General features: G+C 44.4%; 1 protein-coding gene across 4 annotated transcripts in view; it reads right to left on the bottom strand.

Annotated features, from left to right (window-relative positions):
- The window catches only part of ap3d1 (adaptor related protein complex 3 subunit delta 1), an 87155-nt gene that overhangs the window by 37611 nt on the left and 26925 nt on the right, over positions 1–22619 (bottom strand). For all 4 annotated transcript variants that reach the window (XM_084309480.1, XM_084309482.1, XM_084309481.1 and 1 more), the window contains exons 10-19: positions 22461–22510; positions 20705–20753; positions 17923–18068; positions 15716–15864; positions 13947–14177; positions 12272–12503; positions 11656–11801; positions 9168–9306; positions 8834–8905; positions 7306–7381 (exon numbers count right to left, since the gene is read on the bottom strand). In XM_084309480.1, coding sequence (XP_084165606.1) covers positions 7306–7381; positions 8834–8905; positions 9168–9306; positions 11656–11801; positions 12272–12503; positions 13947–14177; positions 15716–15864; positions 17923–18068; positions 20705–20753; positions 22461–22510 — 1290 coding nt within the window. The remainder of the gene's footprint in view (positions 1–7305; positions 7382–8833; positions 8906–9167; positions 9307–11655; positions 11802–12271; positions 12504–13946; positions 14178–15715; positions 15865–17922; positions 18069–20704; positions 20754–22460; positions 22511–22619) is intronic.

Below are 22619 nucleotides of genomic sequence, written 5' to 3'. Positions count from 1 at the left end.
CCGCCCAGACCATATACAATGTAACACACAGTGTGAAATAAGATTTCAAAGGGTAGGCGATACTGCAGGATTCGGCCGGCATTGCACTCTCGGGGTCTCAGAATGAGTTCCAATGATAACACTGAGGTCCGTGAGAGTGTATAGGATATTAACACTTATGACTGCCGGGAAACGCTTTACAGCGTCATTCCCGGCCATGCTCAAGTTGCCGGAGGACGCTGTACAGCGTCCTTATATCAATATTTCAAAAATCTGCGATCGGATTCATATTTCCCCTCCGCTGGCCTGAGATCCACCAGGAGGACCCACTGAGCTCTCTGGCGGTTCAGGAGCGCCATCTGGTGGCCGATCGGCGCAATCGCCAAACAGGACGTGCTATGGAGGTTGTGCTGGGCGGCCATATTACTTCCGGGCACTCTGTTTGGCTCCCGGGACTCGATCTCGACACAATACATAGCGATCGATTGCCAATAACTCGATAAACAACATGATTTGGACATATATACTATTATACAAGCTGGAAATGGACCCGATATTTCTACATACCATAATAGGTAAATGACTGTTCCACGCTCATCGCCCAACGGCGCGAGGAGGATACGGTAAGATTCAGCGTTATTTTTTATCGTATTCCATATAAACTGTTATGATGAACATATCACCCACACTAGATGAATGATATAACGCTGCCCACGGAATTATAAACGATCCCCCGCCCATCCGGTCATCATCAGATCATACGTAAATCATTCTAGAAGTACGTCCAATTGAAATTTTTTATATCGCCCCGATTGCCATCAAACTGTATTTCATCATCAATATAATGCATTTGGGGCTATATATCACGTTCTGGAGAAAGCTGCAGAAAGAGATGAAAACATACTTATACATTAGACCATACTTTACTATGAATATGTATGTGAATGAAAAAGTTTAACGTTGCTACACAATGAACAATACATATAGGACTTTGAATGGGCCCTAATAATGGCAATGTAGCAATAGAATTTAAAAAGTTATAGCCCTGCAAAGAAGGGAATTTCTCCATAGACAAATAGCGCTGGCAATCCACAGTAATTTTCCGGATTTCTGGCCGGCACCCATAGTGTAAAAAAAATAAAAAATAAAAAAAAAAAAACGATCTAAAAATGTAAGATTACGTTTTTGGCGCTCAACGGTTGGCGAGCAAACGCGTAATATTACGTGATTGGCCATGAATGAGTTAAAGGGGCACTTCATAAAAAAGAAAAAATTAGATTTATTTTGCACAAAATCTCACATCCAAAAACTCAAAACAGCTTTGCACACATTGATCGCCAACATCGCTGTACAGCGTTTTTTTTTTAGATCAATATTTAATTTTTTCATTCCATAAGGACGTAGAATAAACATTACATTATTTTTTTTTAAATGGTCCATTTGCATGTTCTTGGTATCTGAATCTAGAGACATATATGGATCAGTGTCAGAAATAGTGTGTCTGTTACTAGGCTTGAGTAAATTGTAATGAACCAAAGGAGACTATCAATTCTATTTAAAAAAAAAATTATCTTTGACTGTGAATAACACCATGCTAAAATTGACCAGACCTGAAAAATCTAAGCAAATGAATAAAGGGAAGATGATTAAACAAAAGGTTTTGTAGTTACAGTACTGAATTCTGCCATCTTTTTTATAATGTAAATTTCTCCACCATTTTTCATCGTATTGCAACACCGTTTTTTGCAAGACGTTCACAGAAAGAACTAACTGTGTTCTGTTTTATGGCAATACCGTTCAGGTTTGTGGGAGATAATCCCAAAAAATAAGAGAAATTAAAAAGTTAATCCAGAAGTCAGATGATTGACAGGGGCTAGTGTGAGCTGGGTAGGGTAGTTTTTCGAAATTCGAAAGCCCTGAGTCTCTTCCTTCAAAAGACTACACTCACTTTTGGCTGTGCCACTTCCTCCTGTCAATATGCCCGGTATCCGACTCAATGCCCCGAGATTTCTATAATCTTATATTTCACTAATAACAGTTAAAATAATTGGTAAACAAACGTAATGCTGAAAATATACACTTTTACTGTATATCTCAGGCTTAAGAGGTTAACCCTGTGAGGCCCAAATTAAAAAGACATTAGCAACTTCAGAGGCCAGAGGGTGGGACATATAAACACATTTACTATCAAATAGCATTGTGAGGCTGAACAACAGGACCAATTGACTATACATGTGCTTAACATTTTTTAAATAAACATTCTTTTTTTAAATGGCTAAAAGTGATTGTCATTTTGCAACCGTGGGTCTCACAGGGTACTTTTAACCTTGTGAGGCCCAAATAAAAAAGACATTAGCAACTTCAGAGGCCAGAGGGTGAGACCTATAAACACATGAAGGGTGCCGTGACTGAAAAGAAAGTTGAGAAACGCTGGTATATGGTGTGGCTGTGGTACCACAGTAATTTTTGTGGCTCTTAGTCTCTGACTGGTTGGCCACCCCTGCCCTAGCGGGACCCTAGATGGGACTGCAACGGCTCAATACCGCCGCCTGGTGGATGGTCGGGCGAGTTACACTCTCGCAAAAAACGGAAGTGTCATCGTCACATCTCACTACGGGACTCCTGACAGACACTATAGTACATATGGATCGCTTTCTAAACTTAATAATCGATATGATTTCGGCGTTTATTGCGCCATACAAACCGGAAAGGGACCTAGGCGATCGGCGTCGAATAATTGGGATCTTTCACCGCCAGTCTCATTGGCCCACGGTAAGAGGACAGTAACGTTATTTTCAGCCCGATTGTGCGTTTCCTCGTTTGCAATCCATCTGATCAATATATCCACCCATACTAAATAAAGCCGTTACTGATGATCAAGGAATTATAAACGACCCCCCCCCTTTCCTCCACGCATGATGAAGCATAATGTATACCGATCATATACATTTTAATTTTTTAATATAGCGTGTATGGGAAAGAAACACCAATTGATAATCTATCATATGCGTTTGGGCCTATAACTAGCGTTTTTGGAATTACAGGAGAAAAGATTAAAAACATACTTATATTCTCGAAGGTATTAACACAACAATGTATGAATGAAAAAGTATAATGTTCCCACATCCTGAACGATAGATAATCGATGTTGAATGGGCCATAGTAATGTCAATATAGCAATACAATTTAAAAAGTTATAGCCCTGCAAAGAAGGTAAACATCTCCATAGGCTTTTAACGGTGGCAGAGAGGGGTATAAGATGGGCACAACCCCCGGCGGTCAATGTGTTAAGTTCGACAGTTATTGAGAGTAAACAGCTCAATTAAATGATACAATAGCAGTCCCTATAAGACAAGGTATTGGTATTTCTACACCATTACATAATTTCATGGAGCTGTAATCAACACAACAAATTAAATGAATGCAAAACTGTTTCAGTTTGATTCCTCCCTCTCATTTAATGCACATATAAAAAATGTCACCAAAATTGCATTCTTCCATCTTCGTAATATCGCAAAAATACGCCCCATTTTAACTCTGGCTGATGCTGAAACCCTGATTCATGCTTTTGTCTCATCACGTCTGGACTACTGTAATGCACTTTTTTCAGGCTTACCTAATTCAAGCATCAAAAATCTTCAACTCGTGCAAAATGCGGCTGCACGGATACTAACTAGAACTAGAAAATTTGATCACATCACACCAGTTTTGTCCGCCCTACATTGGCTTCCTATCCAAGCCCGCTCTGACTTTAAAGTGCTACTCCTCACCTACAAAATTTTAAATGGGCTTGCACCGCTCTATCTATCTGATCTCATCTCCCGATACTCGCCCGCTCGTGCTCTGCGCTCACAAAATGCGGGGCTTCTATCGACCCCTAGGGTTAAAAAGAAATCCGCCGGCCACAGAGCCTTTGTCTACCGCGCTCCCTACCTGTGGAACAAATTACCTGCCGTCATCAGGGGCGCCTGCTCTGTCGAAGCTTTTAAATCCCTGCTTAAGACTCATCTTTTCTCTCTCTCCTTCAACCTACCTTGATCTCACCTGGTCGGGGACTGACCTTTAGATTAATCTGTGTAGTTTAGTTATGGTACAGGGTACTACATGGTACCACTGGGTAGTTTACTATAGGGTAGTTTAGTTAGGGTACAGGGTACTACATGGTACCACAGAGTACTACTTGGTACTGCATGGCATTACAGGGTACTACATGGCTTACATAGCTCTACATGGCACCACAGGGTACTACATGGCACTACAGGGTACTACAGGATACTACGGGGTACTACATGGCACTATGGGGTACTACATGGCACTACGGGGTACTACATGGCACTACAGGGTACTACATGTCTGCTCCTTTGCAGCACCACAAACATGGGAACTCTCTAACTCTTCCCCCCCCCCCCCCCCCCCCCCCCCCCCCCCCCCCTCCCTCCCCCTTCTCTCTGAGTACCCGTCTCCTGGCGCTGACCAAGGTGATGGATGCCTCGGGGTCTTGGCCAAGCTTGTAGTGACTGCTCTACATGCACCTCCGAGGCATTGGATCAGTTATTCACCGCCGTCTGTCCGTGGTCCTGTCAACTGATTAACAGACTGTTAACAGATTAACAGTCAACGCGGTTTCATTGCTGGGTTAAGTACTTCTATTCTATTCACATAATACGCTTACTTCATATATCATATATCTACTCCATTCACATATATGCCTACCACTTGTATCTATTGCTATGTCCGCCTACTACAATCTCATGAGCTGTCTAACGCCTGTCCCGTCTCCCTGTCTTCCTATGACTTGCTGTCCTGGAGTGTTGACCGGAGTGTTGGACGTCCCGTGACAAAGGCCGGGAGATTGCGACCCCCTCTGCGTGCCCCCCTGTCTTCGGAGGTCTCGTAGTGGTGACCGGAGTGCCGGATGTCCCGCGATGATGTCGGGGAGTTCGCGACCCTCTCTGCGTCACCCCCCTTCCCCCTGTCTCCGGCTGTCCCTGAGCAACGACCGGAGTGTTGAATGTCCCGTGACTAAGACGGGGAGGACGTGACCCTCTTGCGCCGCCCCTGTGCCTCAAATAGATCCGCTATCAACTCTATCTTTAATCTTTCAAAATGTTCAGTTGCTATCGCTATTAGCTCTATCTTTAATTTTTCAAAATGTACAGTTGCTATTGCATGCACTCATCTGTGTTTCACCACACACATGAGTGCATGCTTACCAACTGTCCGTCTGCAACACTACTATCACCGACATCTAAGAAGGGAGATCCCCCCTTGAACGGCCCTTCTAAGGTTTCTCTCCTCCACATTGCCTGTGGAGCTTTTTTTCCCTATTGTTAGGTTTTAGTGAGTTTTTCCTTACCTTCGCGTGGGGTATGTCTGGGAGTGCTTGCATTCTTTCATTTATTTGCATTCATCTAGTGTTCTTGTTCTGTTCTTGACTTATTGTTATGTTGTCTTCTTGACTTGTTTAAAGAAGACCTGTACGGCCCATGGGGACATTAACGTGTGTTGTCGGGCCCTATAAATAAATTTGATTTGATTTGATTTGATTTGTTTCGAGTTTTTGAATGTGTGTGAGATTATGTGCAAAATAAGTCAGCATTGGGTTTTTTGGACGATGTGCCCCTTTAAGTTGTGAATTGAACATAATCCATAATCATTGTCCCCATTGCCAAGGCTTTAGCGGGAAGCCATTTTCATGTTGTCCTCAGGTTAAGATTGGTTGTGATAAATGATAGGGTTCTGTGGTAGTCGTCAAGCTAGTCTGATTTATGACCTCTCGCCTTGACTATTGCAATGCCTTATATGTTGGCATCAGTCAGGCCTCCCTCTCTCGCTTGCAGTTAGTCCAGCACGCCGCTGCTCGTCTGCTAACTGGAACACGTAAGCGAGAGCACATTTCCCCTGTACTGGCTTCCCTCCACTGGCTTCCTGTGCGTTTTTTATTTTAAATAACGGCTTGTTCCTCCAAGGTCCCTCAGCTCCTCTGATCAGCCCCTCCTGGCTGTTCCTCAGCTCCTCTGATCAGCTCCTGGTTGTTCCTCAGGTCCTCTGATCAGCTCCTCCTGGTTGTTCCTCAGGTCCTCTGACCAGCTCCTCCTGGTAGTTCCTCAGGTCCTCTGATCAGCTCCTCCTGGTAGTTCCTCAGGTCCTCTGATCAGCTCCTGGTTGTTCCTCAGGTCCTCTGATCAGCTCCTGGTTGTTCCTCAGGTCCTCTGATCAGCTCCTCCTGGCTGTTCCTCAGGTCCTCTGATCAGGTCCTCTGATCAGCTCCTCCTGGCTGTTCCTCAGGTCCTCTGATCAGCTCCTCCTGGCTGTTCCTCAGGTCCTCTGATCAGCTCCTCCTGGCTGTTCCTCAGGTCCTCTGACCAGCTCCTCCTGGCTGGTCCTCAGGTCCTCTGACCAGCTCCTCCTGGTTGTTCCTCAGGTCCTCTGACCAGCTCCTCCTGGCTGGTCCTCAGGTCCTCTGACCAGCTCCTCCTGGTTGTTCCTCAGGTCCTCTGACCAGCTCCTCCTGGCTGTTCCTCAGGTCCTCTGATCAGCTCCTCCTCCTGGCTGTTCCTCAGGTCCTCTGACCAGCTCCTCCTGGCTGTTCCTCATGTCCTCTGATCAGCTCCTCCTGGCTGTTCCTCAGGTCCTCTGATCAGGTCCTCTGATCAGCTCCTCCTGGCTGGTCCTCAGGTCCTCTGATCAGCTCCTGGTTGTTCCTCAGGTCCTCTGATCAGCTCCTCCTGGCTGTTCCTCAGGTCCTCTGATCAGCTCCTCCTGGCTGTTCCTCAGGTCCTCTGACCAGCTCCTCCTGGCTGGTCCTCAGGTCCTCTGACCAGCTCCTCCTGGTTGTTCCTCAGGTCCTCTGACCAGCTCCTCCTGGTTGTTCCTCAGGTCCTCTGATCAGCTCCTCCTGGCTGGTCCTCAGGTCCTCTGACCAGCTCCTCCTGGCTGTTCCTCATGTCCTCTGACCAGCTCCTCCTGGCTGTTCCTCAGGTCCTCTGATCAGCTCCTCCTCCTGGCTGGTCCTCAGGTCCTCTGACCAGCTCCTCCTGGCTGTTCCTCATGTCCTCTGACCAGCTCCTCCTGGCTGTTCCCAAGTCCAGGCTGAAGCTTAGGGGGGACCGTGCTTTTGCAGAGGCAGCCCCAAAGCTCTGGAATGAGCTGCCTTTTGGTTTTTAAACAGTTTGAGAGACCTGCCTTTTTTATGTGACATATTGTATTATGTTTTTTTTATTGTGTGCTTTTATCTTTTGATCTCATGTTGTGGGACTTGTACAGCACTTTGGTCAACTTTGTTGTTTTTAAACGTGCTTTATAAATAAAGTGGATTGGACTTGCCTGGGACTTTGAGAGGCACACTGAGGTCAATCTGCACCACGGGGATGTGCTCCACTCCAGAGGCGTCCTGGTAAACCTGCGCGAGGTCAACACAAGGCACAAGGCTCCTTTAGGACGTCAGCGATACAAAAACACAAACCCCTTTCCTCAGACAAAAGCAACAGTTGTGATTGGAGGATCAAGAAAAGAGGGCAGGGTTTGAGATGTTCACTTCTTCAACAGAACTAAAAAAAAACATATCGTCTGACAATAGAATTCTAGGGTTATTTCCCAATCTGTTGAAGGCCCAAACATAGAGATCCAAACATAAACCAATTAGTAGCCTAATCACCAAAAATAAAACAGAAAATGAGACAAGGACTAACACTAGAAACGGGTAAATACGAAAACTTAAATGTATTTGCTGTACTTTGTGGCTGTAAAAAGGTTTGATTGGTAATATTTGTAAATAATACTAGAGTAAAACAGCTCTATATTCTGACTTGGTTAAGAACTCTACAGATCAATATCTTTAACACTTTCAGTGCCCACCACGTGATAACACGTGTTATCAGCCCGACACCTGAATGCCCACCACGACAATTAGCGTGTTATTTTTTTATTAGCGATCTGAATTCATATTTCATCAACGAGTCTCCCGTTGGTATGCAGCCCCTGTAGGAGCTCAGATGTGAAAAAACCGCCCCCTATCGTCTCCCAGATGATAATGCACCCTTTTGGAATGGACTCAATTAAAATAGATGAGAAAAGAAAAATCCGGAATCCACATTTTACTTCTCAGGCATGTAACCCGAGCCGATCGGATTCATTGTGGAGCATCAGAACAGCGTGGAATATGTGTTTACAGCATGTAGCGTTGGATCAATAAAAGCGATCGATTTTTGGAATGGCAATCAGGAATTGGAATGATCTTTTTGGAGAACATCTGATCTGAGGTAAGGAATCTATTTTACAAGTCTTGGGATAATCAGAGTTGTATTAGCTCAGCGTTCGCCCTTTGTGTGATGTGGCTGTTTGTGCACGATTGCTTTGAGGAAATCAGATAATAGATTTTTCAGATCGCCTATATAGTGTGCATACGTACACATATACTATCGATAATCTAGCGTTTATTTGAAAACGATTCATAAATAGGCCGAAAAATTACAACGTTCTAGAATATTCCAGCAAAGAGCGATTATCATGGAATATTTATATTTTCCTTGAAAACGAGGGCTTTTCAAAATGCTATAAAACGAAAATGAACCGATAAAAAAACAATCCGCTTCGACTATGTTGACTGGAAAACGAGTCATTGATAAGCGACAGGCAGATTAGACACATAGCCATAATTTAAAACATAGATTAGGCGTTATTAACGCTAACATTGAAGTGGATGGTGGGCATTCAAGCACTAAATCGTGCGCCCCCTGCTGGCACTGAAAGTGTTAAGGATGCATGACAACAACAACAACTACTAACACATAGGGGTTTAAAACGGATGTGTTTTGTGAGGAACACAGCCTGGTGGTCACTGTGAGCGGTGCACCTTCTGAGAAGACGGCGAGGACTTGATGTAGAACGGATTGTTGGCCTGCTCCTGCTTCCTGACTTCTCTCCTCTGGGAAGGAAACAAGAGTCAAGACATAGTGCTGCTTCACAGGTGATGAAGAGTCAAGACATAGTGCTGCTTCACAGGTGATGAAGAGTCAAGACATAGTGCTATAAAAAGTAAATTTATCGATCATATTGCTTCGCTTGAGATTACATTTTTCGATCCCTGGCATTCTGCAGCATTTCAATTCACTCAATCAAATAAATATAATCACCGGCTGGCACTATTCATAAAAAAAAAAGTCTGCCACATCAACAACCAGCCGTACCCTTGCCAGCTCCTTCTCGTCCACCTCCGTGTGGCGTGGGCGGTGCTTGGGCTCCTCCTTGGCAAACACAGCCTTAGGCCGCTCGTCCTCAGACTCACTCTCAGACGGAGGCTCATTAATCCAGGCATCCAGGTCCAGACTGAAACAAAAACATAAACCCACTTACTAATATAGTCTTTAAAAGTAGAGATGTGCTCACGTGTGTTCTCTTTTTCAAAGTGGGCCGTTCATTTTCCTTTATTGAGACAGTAGGGAGGCAGAGAGGCAGACAGAGTAGGGAGACAGTTACAGAGACAGAGGATGGACAGTGGTGTCGTCTAGGTGATATACGCAGTTATACAGTGTATGCCCAGTAGAATTGTCCATTGTCCATGATACATACGTAACGTTACCACTAATCAAATTACAAACGCTGCATCCACACCCTTTTTTTAAGCTCATCAGAGACAGAGCAACTTCAAGGGGTTTTGTTTCAGATTTGTATACACTCTTAAGCAAATCCACGTATAAAAACCTATCATTAGATATAGTTTGGCGAGAGGACATCCCAGAATTGGACCCCGAGTTTGATTGGGATTATATCTGCACTAATGTCACATTGGCTTCCCGTAACCCTAATCACCAACAAATACATTTGAATTATATTCATAGGACGTATCTCATACCTAGGAAGCTGTGTGCTATGGGGTTGGTGGCTGACTCTCGGTGCACTATGTGCTCTCTGTGGGCCACTGGCACTTATATGCACATGTTTTGGAAATGCCCACCGGTGGCTAAACTAACAACTAAACTTTCCGACATATGTAACCTGACAATTCTACTTGCCGCAACAACAGTAATCCTAAATTATATCTCCCTACTACCGGCCTCCATACAACATACAAAAAAAAACTCATTCTAGCGGGAGTTACAGCAGCCGAAAAATGTATAGACATGAGGTGGAAACAACCCGAAAAACGTACAACAACCAATTGGGCTTTGACACTCTTGGATGTAATTTATATGGAGATCTCCACTGCTCGGGTGATTGGAGTTGGGGAATCCAACATTTAACTGTGGGCCTCAGTGGCTGAGAAAGTAAAGGCCATGATCTAGCGGCGAAGCGGGGTCGGGGTGTTGGTCCTGGGGTGGGAGTGGGGGGAGGATTTTTTTATTCCGTTTCTATTCTTTTTATTATTTCTATTTATTGTCATAATTGTTATTATTATTACTGTCCTGTCTTAAGTCTTGTCTATTATTGTTGTTTATTATTATTACTGTATTGTGTTGTCTTGTTTCATGTGGAAAGAACAAAAAGAAAATAATAAAAAGATTCTATCACAAAACACAGCTGAAGTTCAGGACAGCTTGTGGATACTTTCTAAGCATGTATTGGTGCTCTTGTCTTAAGTGGGAGTGTGGATGAGAGGTGAGTCACAGTGTATCCGAGTGTGGATGAGAGGTGATTCACAGTGTATCCGAGTGTGGATGAGAGGTGAGTCACAGTGTATCCGAGTGTGGATGAGAGGTGATTCACAGTGTATCTGAGTGTGGATGAGAGGTGATTCACAGTGTATCTGAGTGTGGATGAGAGGTGATTCACAGTGTATCTGAGTGTGGATGAGAGGTGATTCACAGTGTATCCGAGTGTGGATGAGAGGTGAGTCACAGTGGATCTGAGTGTGGATGAGAGGTGAGTCACAGTGGATCTGAGTGTGGATGAGAGGTGATTCACAGTGTATCTGAGTGTGGATGAGAGGTGATTCACAGTGTATCCGAGTGTGGATGAGAGGTGAGTCACAGTGGATCTGAGTGTGGATGAGAGGTGAGTCACAGTGGATCTGAGTGTGGATGAGAGGTGAGTCACAGTGGATTTGAGTGTGGATGAGAGGTGATTCACAGTGTATCCGAGTGTGGATGAGAGGTGAGTCACAGTGGATCTGAGTGTGGATGAGAGGTGAGTCACAGTGGATCTGAGTGTGGATGAGATGTGAGTCACAGTGGATTTGAGTGTGGATGAGAGGTAGGGTTGGGCACCGAAAACCGGTTCTAATAGGAACCGGTTCCTAACTTCCGGTTCTGGTAACATATTTGCATTTAGATTCTTAATTTCGATTCTTTAAAAAAAAAAAACGTTGACTTTGTTAATTAATACCCTAGTTACAGTACAGCAACCAAATTAAACTGTATCAAGTCAATTGAAAATGTGAATAGTATGAAAAAAATTTAAGATTTTTCAAAAAAAAAAAAAAGATTCTCCTGCGAAATAAGCTGTGACCTGTTTTGACCTGCACCTCAAAGAATCGGAATCGAGAATCGTATAGAACAGGAATCGATAGAGAATCGGAACCGGAATCGTTCAAATCCAAACGATGCCCAACCCTAATGAGAGGTGACCTGCTCAACAGCCCAACTCCTGCTCGGGCCAGTGGTGTGTGTGTGTGTGTGCGTGTGCGTGTGTGTGTGTGCGTGCGTGTGTGCGTGTGCGTGTGCGTGCGCGCTCACTCACCCTTCAGGCACAGGCACTTTCTTCTGCGCCTTGGGGGCGACGGGGTTGAGCTCTCCAGCGAACAGAGCGTTGACCTCGTCCGCCACCTCCACCTCCTTCTGCTGCAGCTTCTGGACGTACTTCACCAGCTGCAGGATGCAGGACGCCTGGAGGAAGCACCGCAGGAGGGGAGGGGTTAATGAAGGCCACCCGCTGGATTTAACATATTTCTGTTCGGTCTAAATCGGATCAGAGAAGCTGACTAACCCTTTTCACTGCCACACGACAGAAGGTTAACCCTTTACTATCACACAACCGACGGTCGCCGTCGGTTGTGCGATAGTAAAGGGTTAACCTTCTGTCGTGTGGCAGTGAAAAGGGTTAACCGGCCGTCGTGTGGCCGCGAAAGGGTTAACCTGCTTAACAGTCTAATCGGATCAGAGAAGCTGATTAATAACAACAATAATCGGATCAAAAGGCTGTTGAAGGCGAACGCTTTGGACTTTTGAACCTTCTCTCCGAGACGGGACATTCCCCAGATGTTTCTAGAAACGTGTAATGTAATGTAAACTAAATTGTAGTTTTCTCCTTTGAACCTAAAAAGTGTCAGAGTGTCAGTCCTCCGCCTCGGTCTCACCCTCTCCTGGACCTCCAGGTTAGCGCTCTGGACGAACAGCGGTAGCCGCTCGATCATCAGCTGGCTGGTCTCCTGGGCCGCCGTGCTCGCCACGTTCCCCTCCTGGCCACGCAGCACCGTGGCGAACAGCTTGGCGGCGTTCTGCACGTACACGGCCTGGATGTGACCCGGCAGCGTGGACACCTTGGGACGCAGCATGGCCTCCAGGGTTTGCATGGGGTTTTCTAGGTGCCTGGGGTTAAAGGAGGAAGAGAGAAGAGGTTGGGTTTGGAGAAAGTGTGGATTCAGGCCAGACAGAGATTAATTTCGTTAGCCTCACACGATAATTGCCCGAGTCATTTTTCCAGCTAATGTGTACGAGTTCCACTAATTTTCCAGCAAATGTGTACGAGTTTTTAATTTATATTTTGAAAATAAGTTCCACGAGGTGCATCAACAAGTTTGCAAATATACAAATACACAACGACCATTGTGTAACAAAATAAGGTGACTTTTAAACAAAATATGTCGTGAGTCGTGACTAGGCATTTTTTCCTCGTACATACATACATACATACATACATACATACATACATACATACATACATACATGTCATACACTAAGGCAGTTGTTATACTTGCCTAAGTCATGCGATCGCCATCTGTGTATGTAACGTTAAAATGCACAAGTCACACGAGAGTTAGGCAGATGGGGATTTTTTAACGTAACAAGCGTTCCGATTGGCTGAGGACGTAGGCACTAAGCCAGGGCGATGCAGCAGTGTGAGGAGGTTACAGTTAGGCAGAAATCTCAATTTGGCCAAAAAATTACTTAGGCAATTATCATATGAGGCTAACAATTTTGAAAAAAAAAAAATAGATAATAGGTGGGCTTGATTCATCTCACATCATAGTAAAAGCAACACAAGTTTGCGTCTATGGGATTCAGAGAGAGGATTCAGAGAGAGGATTCAGAGCGAGGCGCGAGGGAGAGAGTCAGTTGTTGCTGTGTGTATGTGGGGAGTATGGAGGATTGTGTAACCCGTCAGTCATGCGAGGCCGCTGAGGATTACAGCTGAGCTGAACAGATGTAATGGGATGATGTAGAGGGGCGGACACGGAGCCAAGCTGTCACTCATTTTCATCTGAAGTGATTGTTATGGAGGACGAGGGACATAACGGGATATAATATAATATATAAAAGCCCCCAGGAGGACACGCAGGCCACCTTGATTGCCGGTCAGCCAGTCGGGTGGAGAATAACAATGTGATCTGACCAGGGTTCCCACAGACATTGCAAAATGAAATTCAAGGACTTTCAAGTACTTTTCCAAGCACTATTTTTTCATTTTAAAACGGGCATTTAAAATGATACAATTCACTTTTAAATGCCGTTTTTTTTATTGAAAGATAAATCTGATCCAATATTTATGGCTTAAAACCAATTTCCGACAATTAGTTACACTTTAGATTAAAAAAAAGATATATATATTCTTGATTCAGAATTTTTTTATCATGGATGAACAAAGCTTGGTTTATTTGAATTCCAAGGACTTATTAAGCACCTTGTAAAAAAAAATTTGATGATTTTTTTTTTTTATCACACACTTTAAGCACTTCAAGGACCTTGTGCGAACCCCGTCTTACTCTTTGTGTGCATGCGTCTGCGTGGGATAGATCCAGAGAGGAAACCTACTCGCAGAACTCTCCACAGATCCAGGCGGCCGCGTAGAGAACCTCACAGATGCCGTTCCGCTGCATGTTGCCCGTCAGCAGGTGGCCGTTGTCCAGCAGCGCAGCCATCTGGGACACGGCGAAGGCTCGGATGGCCTTCACCCTGATGGCCACGTCCAGCATCTGGGAGGCGATGAGGTGGCCGTGCCGCGTGCCCTCCAGCCGGGTCAGCTCCACCAGGATGCTGATGTACCTGCCAGAGGCATGGGGACGTTTGAGGTGAAGACAGGTTTCAGTCCAAACAAGTCAGCGAGGTATTTAGAATGGAATAGAATAGAAATACTTGAATCATCCAGAGGGAAATTTGGTCACTACAAATCGCTCACAGTAAACATTTAGGTAGACAAAACAATTAGTCACGAAGAAGAAAAAAATAAAATAAGCCTAAGAATAAAGAATAAAATAATAAAATACGGTCCGGGATTACATTTCCTATGTTATGTACCGTATATAATTTTTTTTTTTTTTATTGATCTTTTTCCCCCTCCATTTTCCTCCGATTTTCTCCCATCCCAATGTTAGTCGTTATGCCAATTCCCAATCCCCTTCCTGGTCGCTGCGCACTTACCCCCCACAGTCGGTCTGTGAGAGTGGAGGCTACCACGTGCTTCCTCCGACACACGTCCAGCCAATCAACCGCTTCTTTTCACCTGGCAGCGCGGAGCCGCGGATTCTCATTGAGAGGGCGTAGCGTGTGGAAGGATCACACTATCCCACTCAAGTCCTATCCGCGCTTAGCAGGCGCCCCGACCGAACTGTAGGAGTCGCTGTTTACAACGACCCGGACCCACCCCGCCAGCTTCTCCCACCCTCTAATACTGCCAATTGTATTAGTGTGAACGGCCAGCCAAGCTGGTGACAACCCCGGAGCTGTGAGCTGGATTCGAACAGGCGAATCTATGTATATACATTCTAATATAAAATATACAGTAAAATATACAGACATCTACAGTAAGTGTAATATTGAACAATGTTGTTTTAAAAGTAAAAGTCCAGGAAGATGGTAACTGTCACCCTGTGCTCAGTGATGCAGTGAGGCACAGTGATGCATAGCCCCTTTCGTGACTGTGATGCACCGAGTGAATCCACAGTCACTCTCAGCTACGCCGCGACCAGGCTAAAAAGAAACTACCAAGCGTGATCGGGGGGCCAAATGCCTGGTGCGCATGCGCGGTGACACCAATGGCGGAAATAGACGGCTCGCTCTGTAAGTACCACTCGTTTTGTAACAATGATTTAAACTGTTTATTAGCAACTCCGAGCTTCCAGACCCCACTGTAAAGCGGTGTTAAATCCATATTGTATGCTGGGTATCTTTGAAATTCATATCCGATATATTTTTGACCCACCCCGAGCCCCCCGATCACGCTTGGTAGTTTCTTTTTAGCCTGGTCGCGGCGTAGCTGAGAGTGACTGTGGATTCACTCGGTGCATCACAGTCACGAAAGGGGCTAAGTGATGCATTGTACAGTAAAGTCTGACGGCTGTCGGAATGAAGGACTTCCAGTGCCGTTCAGTGCTACATCTCGGGAGTCTTAGTCCAGCACTGAACGTGCTCCTTCTGTCAGCCAAGTCTGTAAGACAAGACTGAGACACTATTTGAAATGCTCCTGTTCGGGAAGTTAATTAAAGTACTGGAGGTAGAACAGAATCATGTAGAACTAGTATTTCTTTGTATCATACATGCTGATAGAATTGTCCGTCTCAGTGCAGAGTAACCGGGGAACTGACCATTCGAAGTTGGTGATGTACTGGTAGTTGCTCTGACTGCAGATGTCGATGATCTTGGTGAGCAGCTCGTCCCTGTAGGTCGTCCCCTCGGCCTTGTCCACGTGCAGCATCAGCTTCTTCACGATCTCCATCAGGTTCTTCTTGGACACCTGGGAGCAAACAGCGTTAACACTTTGGATGCCAGCGACGACTATTCTCGTTTTATCAGCCCCCCCCCCCCCCCCCCCCCGTTGAGTGCCGACGACGAAAAATGCTGTTTGATTTTTTTATTAGCGATCTGAATTCATATTTCATCAACCGAGTCTCCCGTTGGTACAGCAGCCCCTCCAGGAGCTCAGATGGGGAAAAAAGCGCCCCCTATCGTCTATCCCTGTGTAACTGCAGGTCAGTCGATTAGACTAACCTGGGATCTGTAGATCTGTAGAGGTGGAGCCAACTGGCTCCATTGTGCTGGCGAGCCGTCTGATCAAGAGGGATCTGATCGTGAGACGGAAAGCAGCCTGGAATATATATTTACAGCAGCCAATAATCAATCAATAAACGCGATCGATATTTGGAATGGCGATCAGGAATTGGAATAATCTTTTTGGAGAACATCTGATCTAAGGTAAGGAGTCTATGTTACCAGTCTTGGGGTAATCGGAGCTGTATTCACTGAGATAACAGCGTGTCCCTATGTGTGTATGTGTGTGTGTGTATGATCTTGAGGAAATGAGAGAATAGATTTTTCAGCCCGCGTCTATAGCGTGCATAAGTACACATATACTATCGATAATCTAGCGTTTATTTGAAAACTATTCATAAATAGGCCGACAAATGACAACGTGTCTAGTGTATTCGAGAATATTCCAATAGATGCCGTTTATGGGGGAATCGTTCAATTTTCCGGAAACTTTCGAGAGAACAATAGCTTTTCGAAATGTTATAAAAAGGATATGAACCGATTAAAAAACAATCCGTTTCGACAATGTTGACTGCAAACAAGTCATTGATAAGCGACGGGCAGATTAGACACAATGCCATAATTTAAAACATAGATTAGGTGTTTTTAACGCTAACATTGAAGTGGATGATGGCATTCAACGGGGTAAAAAGGTAAACAAGGTCGGCACTGATAGTGTTAAAGACAACAATAAATTAACATTTTAAATCAACTAATAGCAATCATTCTCAGGGGACTCAGGGAGAAGGGGTGTAGAAAGTATCCAGAAATTATACTTAAGTGAAAGTATGGGTACAGTCTCAAAATCTTACTCAAGTAAAAGTCAGAGTATCTGGCTAAAAACACACTTGAGTAAAAGTAAATGTACTAAAAAGTAAAAGTAAAAACGTATTTTTTTTTATTCCGGGGGAATGAAATGTTCAGTTTCGTCCTCTTCATCACTCGTACTATCGTTTGTGGCCATCTTCTGTAGCTTGTCACTCTGACTGTCTATTCTTCTGATAGCAGGTGTTTAATCAAAGATCCCCGCTTTCTAGTGGTGCACAAGGACCAATCAGCATGGGTATGGGCGGGTTAATTTTCCATTGATGGGGATTTGATTGGCTGTTTTTAAATAAAGTGCGGCCGCAGGATTAATAACGTTAACGTTAGTTCGGCCAGAGAAACAAATACACATTTAAATGGTTGGACCTGCGAGATTTGTACTTTGTACGTCTGCATTTTAAATGTAAGGAGTAAAAAGTATGTTTTTTTCCCCCTCTGAAATGTAATGGAGTGAAAGTACAAAGTATACAAACCTAATAATACTCGAGTAAAGTACAAATCCCCCAAAAAACAGTACTTAAGTATTGTAACGAAGTATAATTACTCAAGTACTTTACACACCTGCTCAGGAGCAAACCTGAGCAGCAACTTAAGACGACCTAAGAATTCTGATCCCATTTAGCTGAAACCAAGACATGGACACATGTTGGGAGAGTAAGCTGGGATGTGGACTATTTAAAACCATGCAGAACCATGCAGAAGACCTCGGTATTAACTCTTTCACTGCCACACGACAGAAGGTTAACCCTTTACTATCACACAACCGACGGCGATGCTCCATCATTAGCATCATTAGCTCCGCGGATGTGGAGCTAATGATGCTAATAATGGAGCATCGCCGTCGGTTGTGTGATAGTAAAGGGCTAACCTTCTGTATTGTCACAGTGAAAGGGTTAACCGGCTGCCGTGTGGCAGTGAAAGGGTTAAAAAGATGCCATACCATGCCGTAGAGCAGGTCCAGGGCCCTCAGGCGGATGGACTCGTCCTTGTCGTCCAGACACTGAAGGATCAGGTCCTTGTGGGACTGCACAGACTTAGGGTGAGTCTTCAGGATCTTGGACATGGCCAGCAGACCCAGGTACTTCACTACAACACACAGCACACAGCCTCAGTGACCTCAGTACACACACACAAGGAATCACAAGGGTCTATCTACTATATATATATAATATAGATGATCCTGTCTAATTCTATGTCCCATCCACTAGGCTTGGTAGTCTAATTTAAGGAGCTACCCGTCAGGACAATATCAGTGTTCTGCATTAACCTCTATCTATAGCTCCTGTCTGTCTCTCTACATACAGTAATATCAGTGTGTCCTGCATTAACTTCCTCGATATTTTATTCTAGCTGTATACTTTTATGTACAGAAATCAAAGACAAATCATTGCTAATGTATTAAATGTCTAAATGAATGGCCAACAAACTTAATTATTTTCCCTCAATTCCTTTGTTTTTGGATATTGGGTATATAGATATATAAGATTATTTTTTTTGTTTTTTATCCTCTCTTTCTCCGATTTTTCTCCCCGTCCCAATTTAGTCGTTGTGCCAATTCCCCCCCCTCCCCTACCTGGTTGTTGTGCGCATGTTCTCCTACTGGTCGGTACAAGGGAACCCTGAAGTATCCGCACGCTTCCTCCGACACGTGCGGCGACAGCCAGTGGCTCTCTTCTCACCTGGCAGCGAGGACTCTAATTGGTGAAGTGTAACACGTGGGAGGTCACGCTGCCTTCCTCAAGTCCTGCCTCCGCTGAGCAAGCGCCCAGACCTGACCTGTAGGCGTCGCTGTCCACAACGCCAGTTTCCCACCCACGGCTTCCCTCCCCCTAACCCAACCAAACGAGTTAGTATAGCGATCAGCCCAAGCCAAGGCAATGCTGACTCCGGGAGTCGAGACCGCAGCCTCTTGCATTGGTGACGAGCGCAATCTCTGCTACGCCACCTGACCGCCCAGGGTAGATATATAGGATTCTACAGGACTTTTGAAATTAAGCATCTTCTATCCATCGACCTCTCTAACTTCTAAACATGCCCATCATCATTACAAACGCTATCATTTTTCTGAATACCATTGCTCTTTCTATATAGAAGTGGGGAAAGAAGTAATAATAATTTTATTCTTGATTCGATCCATTAAATATTCTTACACTAGTCCATATCCTATTTACACTACAATTAATAAATTAATTATTAAAATCGCCAAGGAAAAGAAGACAAAACAAACACAGAACAATGGGGGAAAAACACACAAAAAAAGCATAAAGACGAGACGGCGCACGCACGTGGTGGACGTTTTGTTTTTCTTAACCACCACTTGTGTCCTTGCCAGCTTTTGTTACTCGCTCACCCACAGGCCACTCTCCGAGAGCTGCAGTCTGCTGACTCGTGTCAGACCTCTACATCCAGAGCTGCAGTCTGCTGACTCGTGTCAGACCTCTACATCCAGAGCTGCAGTCTGCCGACGCGTGTCAGACCTCTACATCCGCCTACAGGGCTACCTGTCCGGAGGCCCTCTGGCGTGGAACACGTGCTTCTTGGGTTCTCAGATCAATAACTGCATGCAGGTGACCTTGAGGCGAGGAAGCTGGTCACTGCAGCAGATACAGTCAGATCCAGTGCCCACTGGCTGGCTGCTGACCACCTCTCACATGACAAACCTAAATCTGGAAGCAGGCTGGTGAAAACTAAGGTTTCCAACCCGTTTTTCCATTTCAGAATTACAGAGCTTAAATTTCTTGACTGGATTTTGGTCTGTGTTCAATAGGATTCACAATATAATATTTCACCCACAAGAACAACCAGCATAATGCCTTCCAACTACAGAACACGTATTTGTGTGTTGGGAATGAACAGCAGATTATCCCCATAAAATTTCCGGAATTCTCATGCAATTCTCCTTTTTTAAGATGATCAAATTCACCTTTCCTGACTTTGACCGAAATAGGAACCCTGGGAACAGCAGTGATGGGTGAAAACGAGGCAGCTATACGACTGTGATGTCATATAACTGTGGTGTGATGTCATATAACTGTGGTGTGATGTCAGATAACTGTGGTGTGATGTCATATAACTGTGGTGTGATGACATAACTGTGGTGTGATGACATAACTGTGGTGTAATGACATAACTTATAGAAATTGTGAGAATTTACTGGAATTTCACTGATTTTATAGAACTGATTTCTATATGACTGACCGCAATAACGTTTAAATATTTTCACATGAGCAATATGTTTATAACCGTCTGTAGCCCTAGTCTACAGTGCAGTCTCCTGGCACACTTCAGAGAAAAACAAATCATATAACCCAGGTCCAAAAAACTACTTCTACACACCCCACAGATCTAGAATCTACTCAAAACACACGTCACTATCTACGCACGGTGGGGTCCAGATAACTCGAATGGCAAGAAAATGCATCAAACTCATCTCCAATGGAGATGAGGAACAAACTAACCAGTCACATATCTAAGGAGCAATATTATATGCTTGTAAAGGCAGGTTCTAAATCTCGACAACTTCAGAACAATGACTGTATAACTGGTGCTGTGCAATTCCTGGTGGCCGCCTAATTGGGAACGAGAAGGCGGTAACTTCGAGTTATCCAGAGTTCAGGGTGTCTACGTGATGGGTCTTCTAAAAGGGGGTGGACCGTGCGCTACTCAAGAAACACGCAGACAATGAGAGAATGACACACTGCAGGCATTGACAGAGGGCTCACAGTTCTGGTCCGAGTCTTCAATCAGGATTCGCAGTTTCTGCACACAGAGCTGGAGGGGGGAAAGAGAGAGAGAGCACAGGGGGAGAAGGGAGAGAAAGAGAGAGAGAACACAGGGGGAGAAGGGAGAGAAGGGAGAGAGAGCAGAGGGAGGAGGGAGAGAGAGAGAGCAGAGGGGGGAGGAGGGAGATAGAGCATAGGAGGGAGAGGGAGAGAGAGCATAGGGGAAGGAGGGCGAGACGTGGGGAAATGCCATTATCATCACAGTAGACCTTTCCACAGTTTAATAATTTTCTTGTCATTGGGGGGGGGGGGGGGGGGGGAATATGGTGGTGGGGCTATACCCATTTGTTAATGTTTGGATCACCGATTGGGCTTTAAATTAACAGATGGTACATGCTATGAACATACAATAAGTCTCCATGCATAAAAAATATATACATATTTCTTTTCATGAAAGTTAGTTACTGAAGCAGAGCAGATTAGCTGGAACAATTCACCAGCTACATATTGGTTACAACATGAACGCACTACAGGTGACAGTGATATCCGTCTCGTCTGACTTGAAGATGAATATACTAGCTAGCTAAACACATCTATGCTTACAACTATCACAACTATGAGTTTGCTAAACTATGGAACTATATAACTGTTTTATTTAGGAGGCTACATAACCTCTACATAAACACTAACCTAGCTAACGTTAGTCAGCTGTTTTATTTAGGAGGCTACATAACGTCTACATAAACACTAACCTAGCTAACGTTAGTCAGCTGTTTTATTTAGGAGGCTACATAACCTCTACATAAACACTAACCTAGCTAACGTTAGTCAGCTGTTTTATTTAGGAGGCTACATAACCTCTACATAAACACTAACCTAGCTAACGTTAGTCAACCGTTTTATTTAGGAGGCTACATAACCTCTACACAAACACTAACCTAGCTAACGTTAGTCAGCTGTTTATTTAGTAGGCTACATAACTGGTGATTCATTTCCACTCATCCTCATCAGTAACTGCCTTACTTGCCCCACACACCTCTCATGTTGTTAGGTGATTGTAACAATGATTGTTAGGTAGAAAGACAGCCTTCTTTTCTACCCCCCCCCCCCCCCCCCCATCTCCCACAACCAGAAATTAAAACTTTTCAAATAATATTCTAAATATCTTGTGACAAGCTATGTGAATGAAATTAAACTTCCACAACACAAACAACGGTTTCACCTACTCTCTCTCTCTATGCTTAGACATGTTGAATAGTACTGCGATTGCTAAGTTACATCCTTAAGTAAGGCCATATGGAATCTGTGTTATTGACCCTTTTTCAATGCTCAATTCAATTATCACAGAAACTATAGGGTCTACAACAGTCTGCTGCTGGTCTGCATCAATCCTCCCGTCAAAAACACACTTGCCACCAGGCCTAACCATTTCTCTGGGGGAAACCCTGGGCACAGTTAGTAGAAGAGAAAGTAAGCAAAGATACATAGAGGGACTGGATTCTATAGTTATGGGGAAAAGTAAGGCATGCATTAGTCCATGCATTCCTAATGGTCACAGGTTTTAAGTGGTCTTACTAGCCTGTCCCAACCTGTTGCTGTTCATCTTTTGAAAAAATAAAATAAAAAAAGGTGTTAGGACAGACACAGAAAATAAAAGTGATGAAAACATGCACTGTGATTCAACGGGCATGGAAAGGGTTAATCAATACGGAGTCCCAGTCGAGGGCAGGCAGTGGAGTGGATCTCTGAACCTCACCTGAATGCTAGCACTGTGGTTGGGCATCCCAGAGGACAAGGAGATCAACACTGCAACATAGGGCACAGGGACAATAATCACATCTGAAATCAGCAACTGCACATTTCGTCTGGGTTGAAAACAAGATGAAAGACACACTTTTGTTCAGAATGTCCTTAA

This window comes from Notolepis coatsorum (genome assembly GCF_963971535.1).
Source record: "Notolepis coatsorum genome assembly, chromosome: 3".
Taxonomy (NCBI): Eukaryota; Metazoa; Chordata; class Actinopteri; order Aulopiformes; family Paralepididae; genus Notolepis; species Notolepis coatsorum.
The sequence above is the reverse complement of the archived record's forward strand: the minus strand, read 5'-3'. Positions and strand labels throughout refer to the sequence as shown.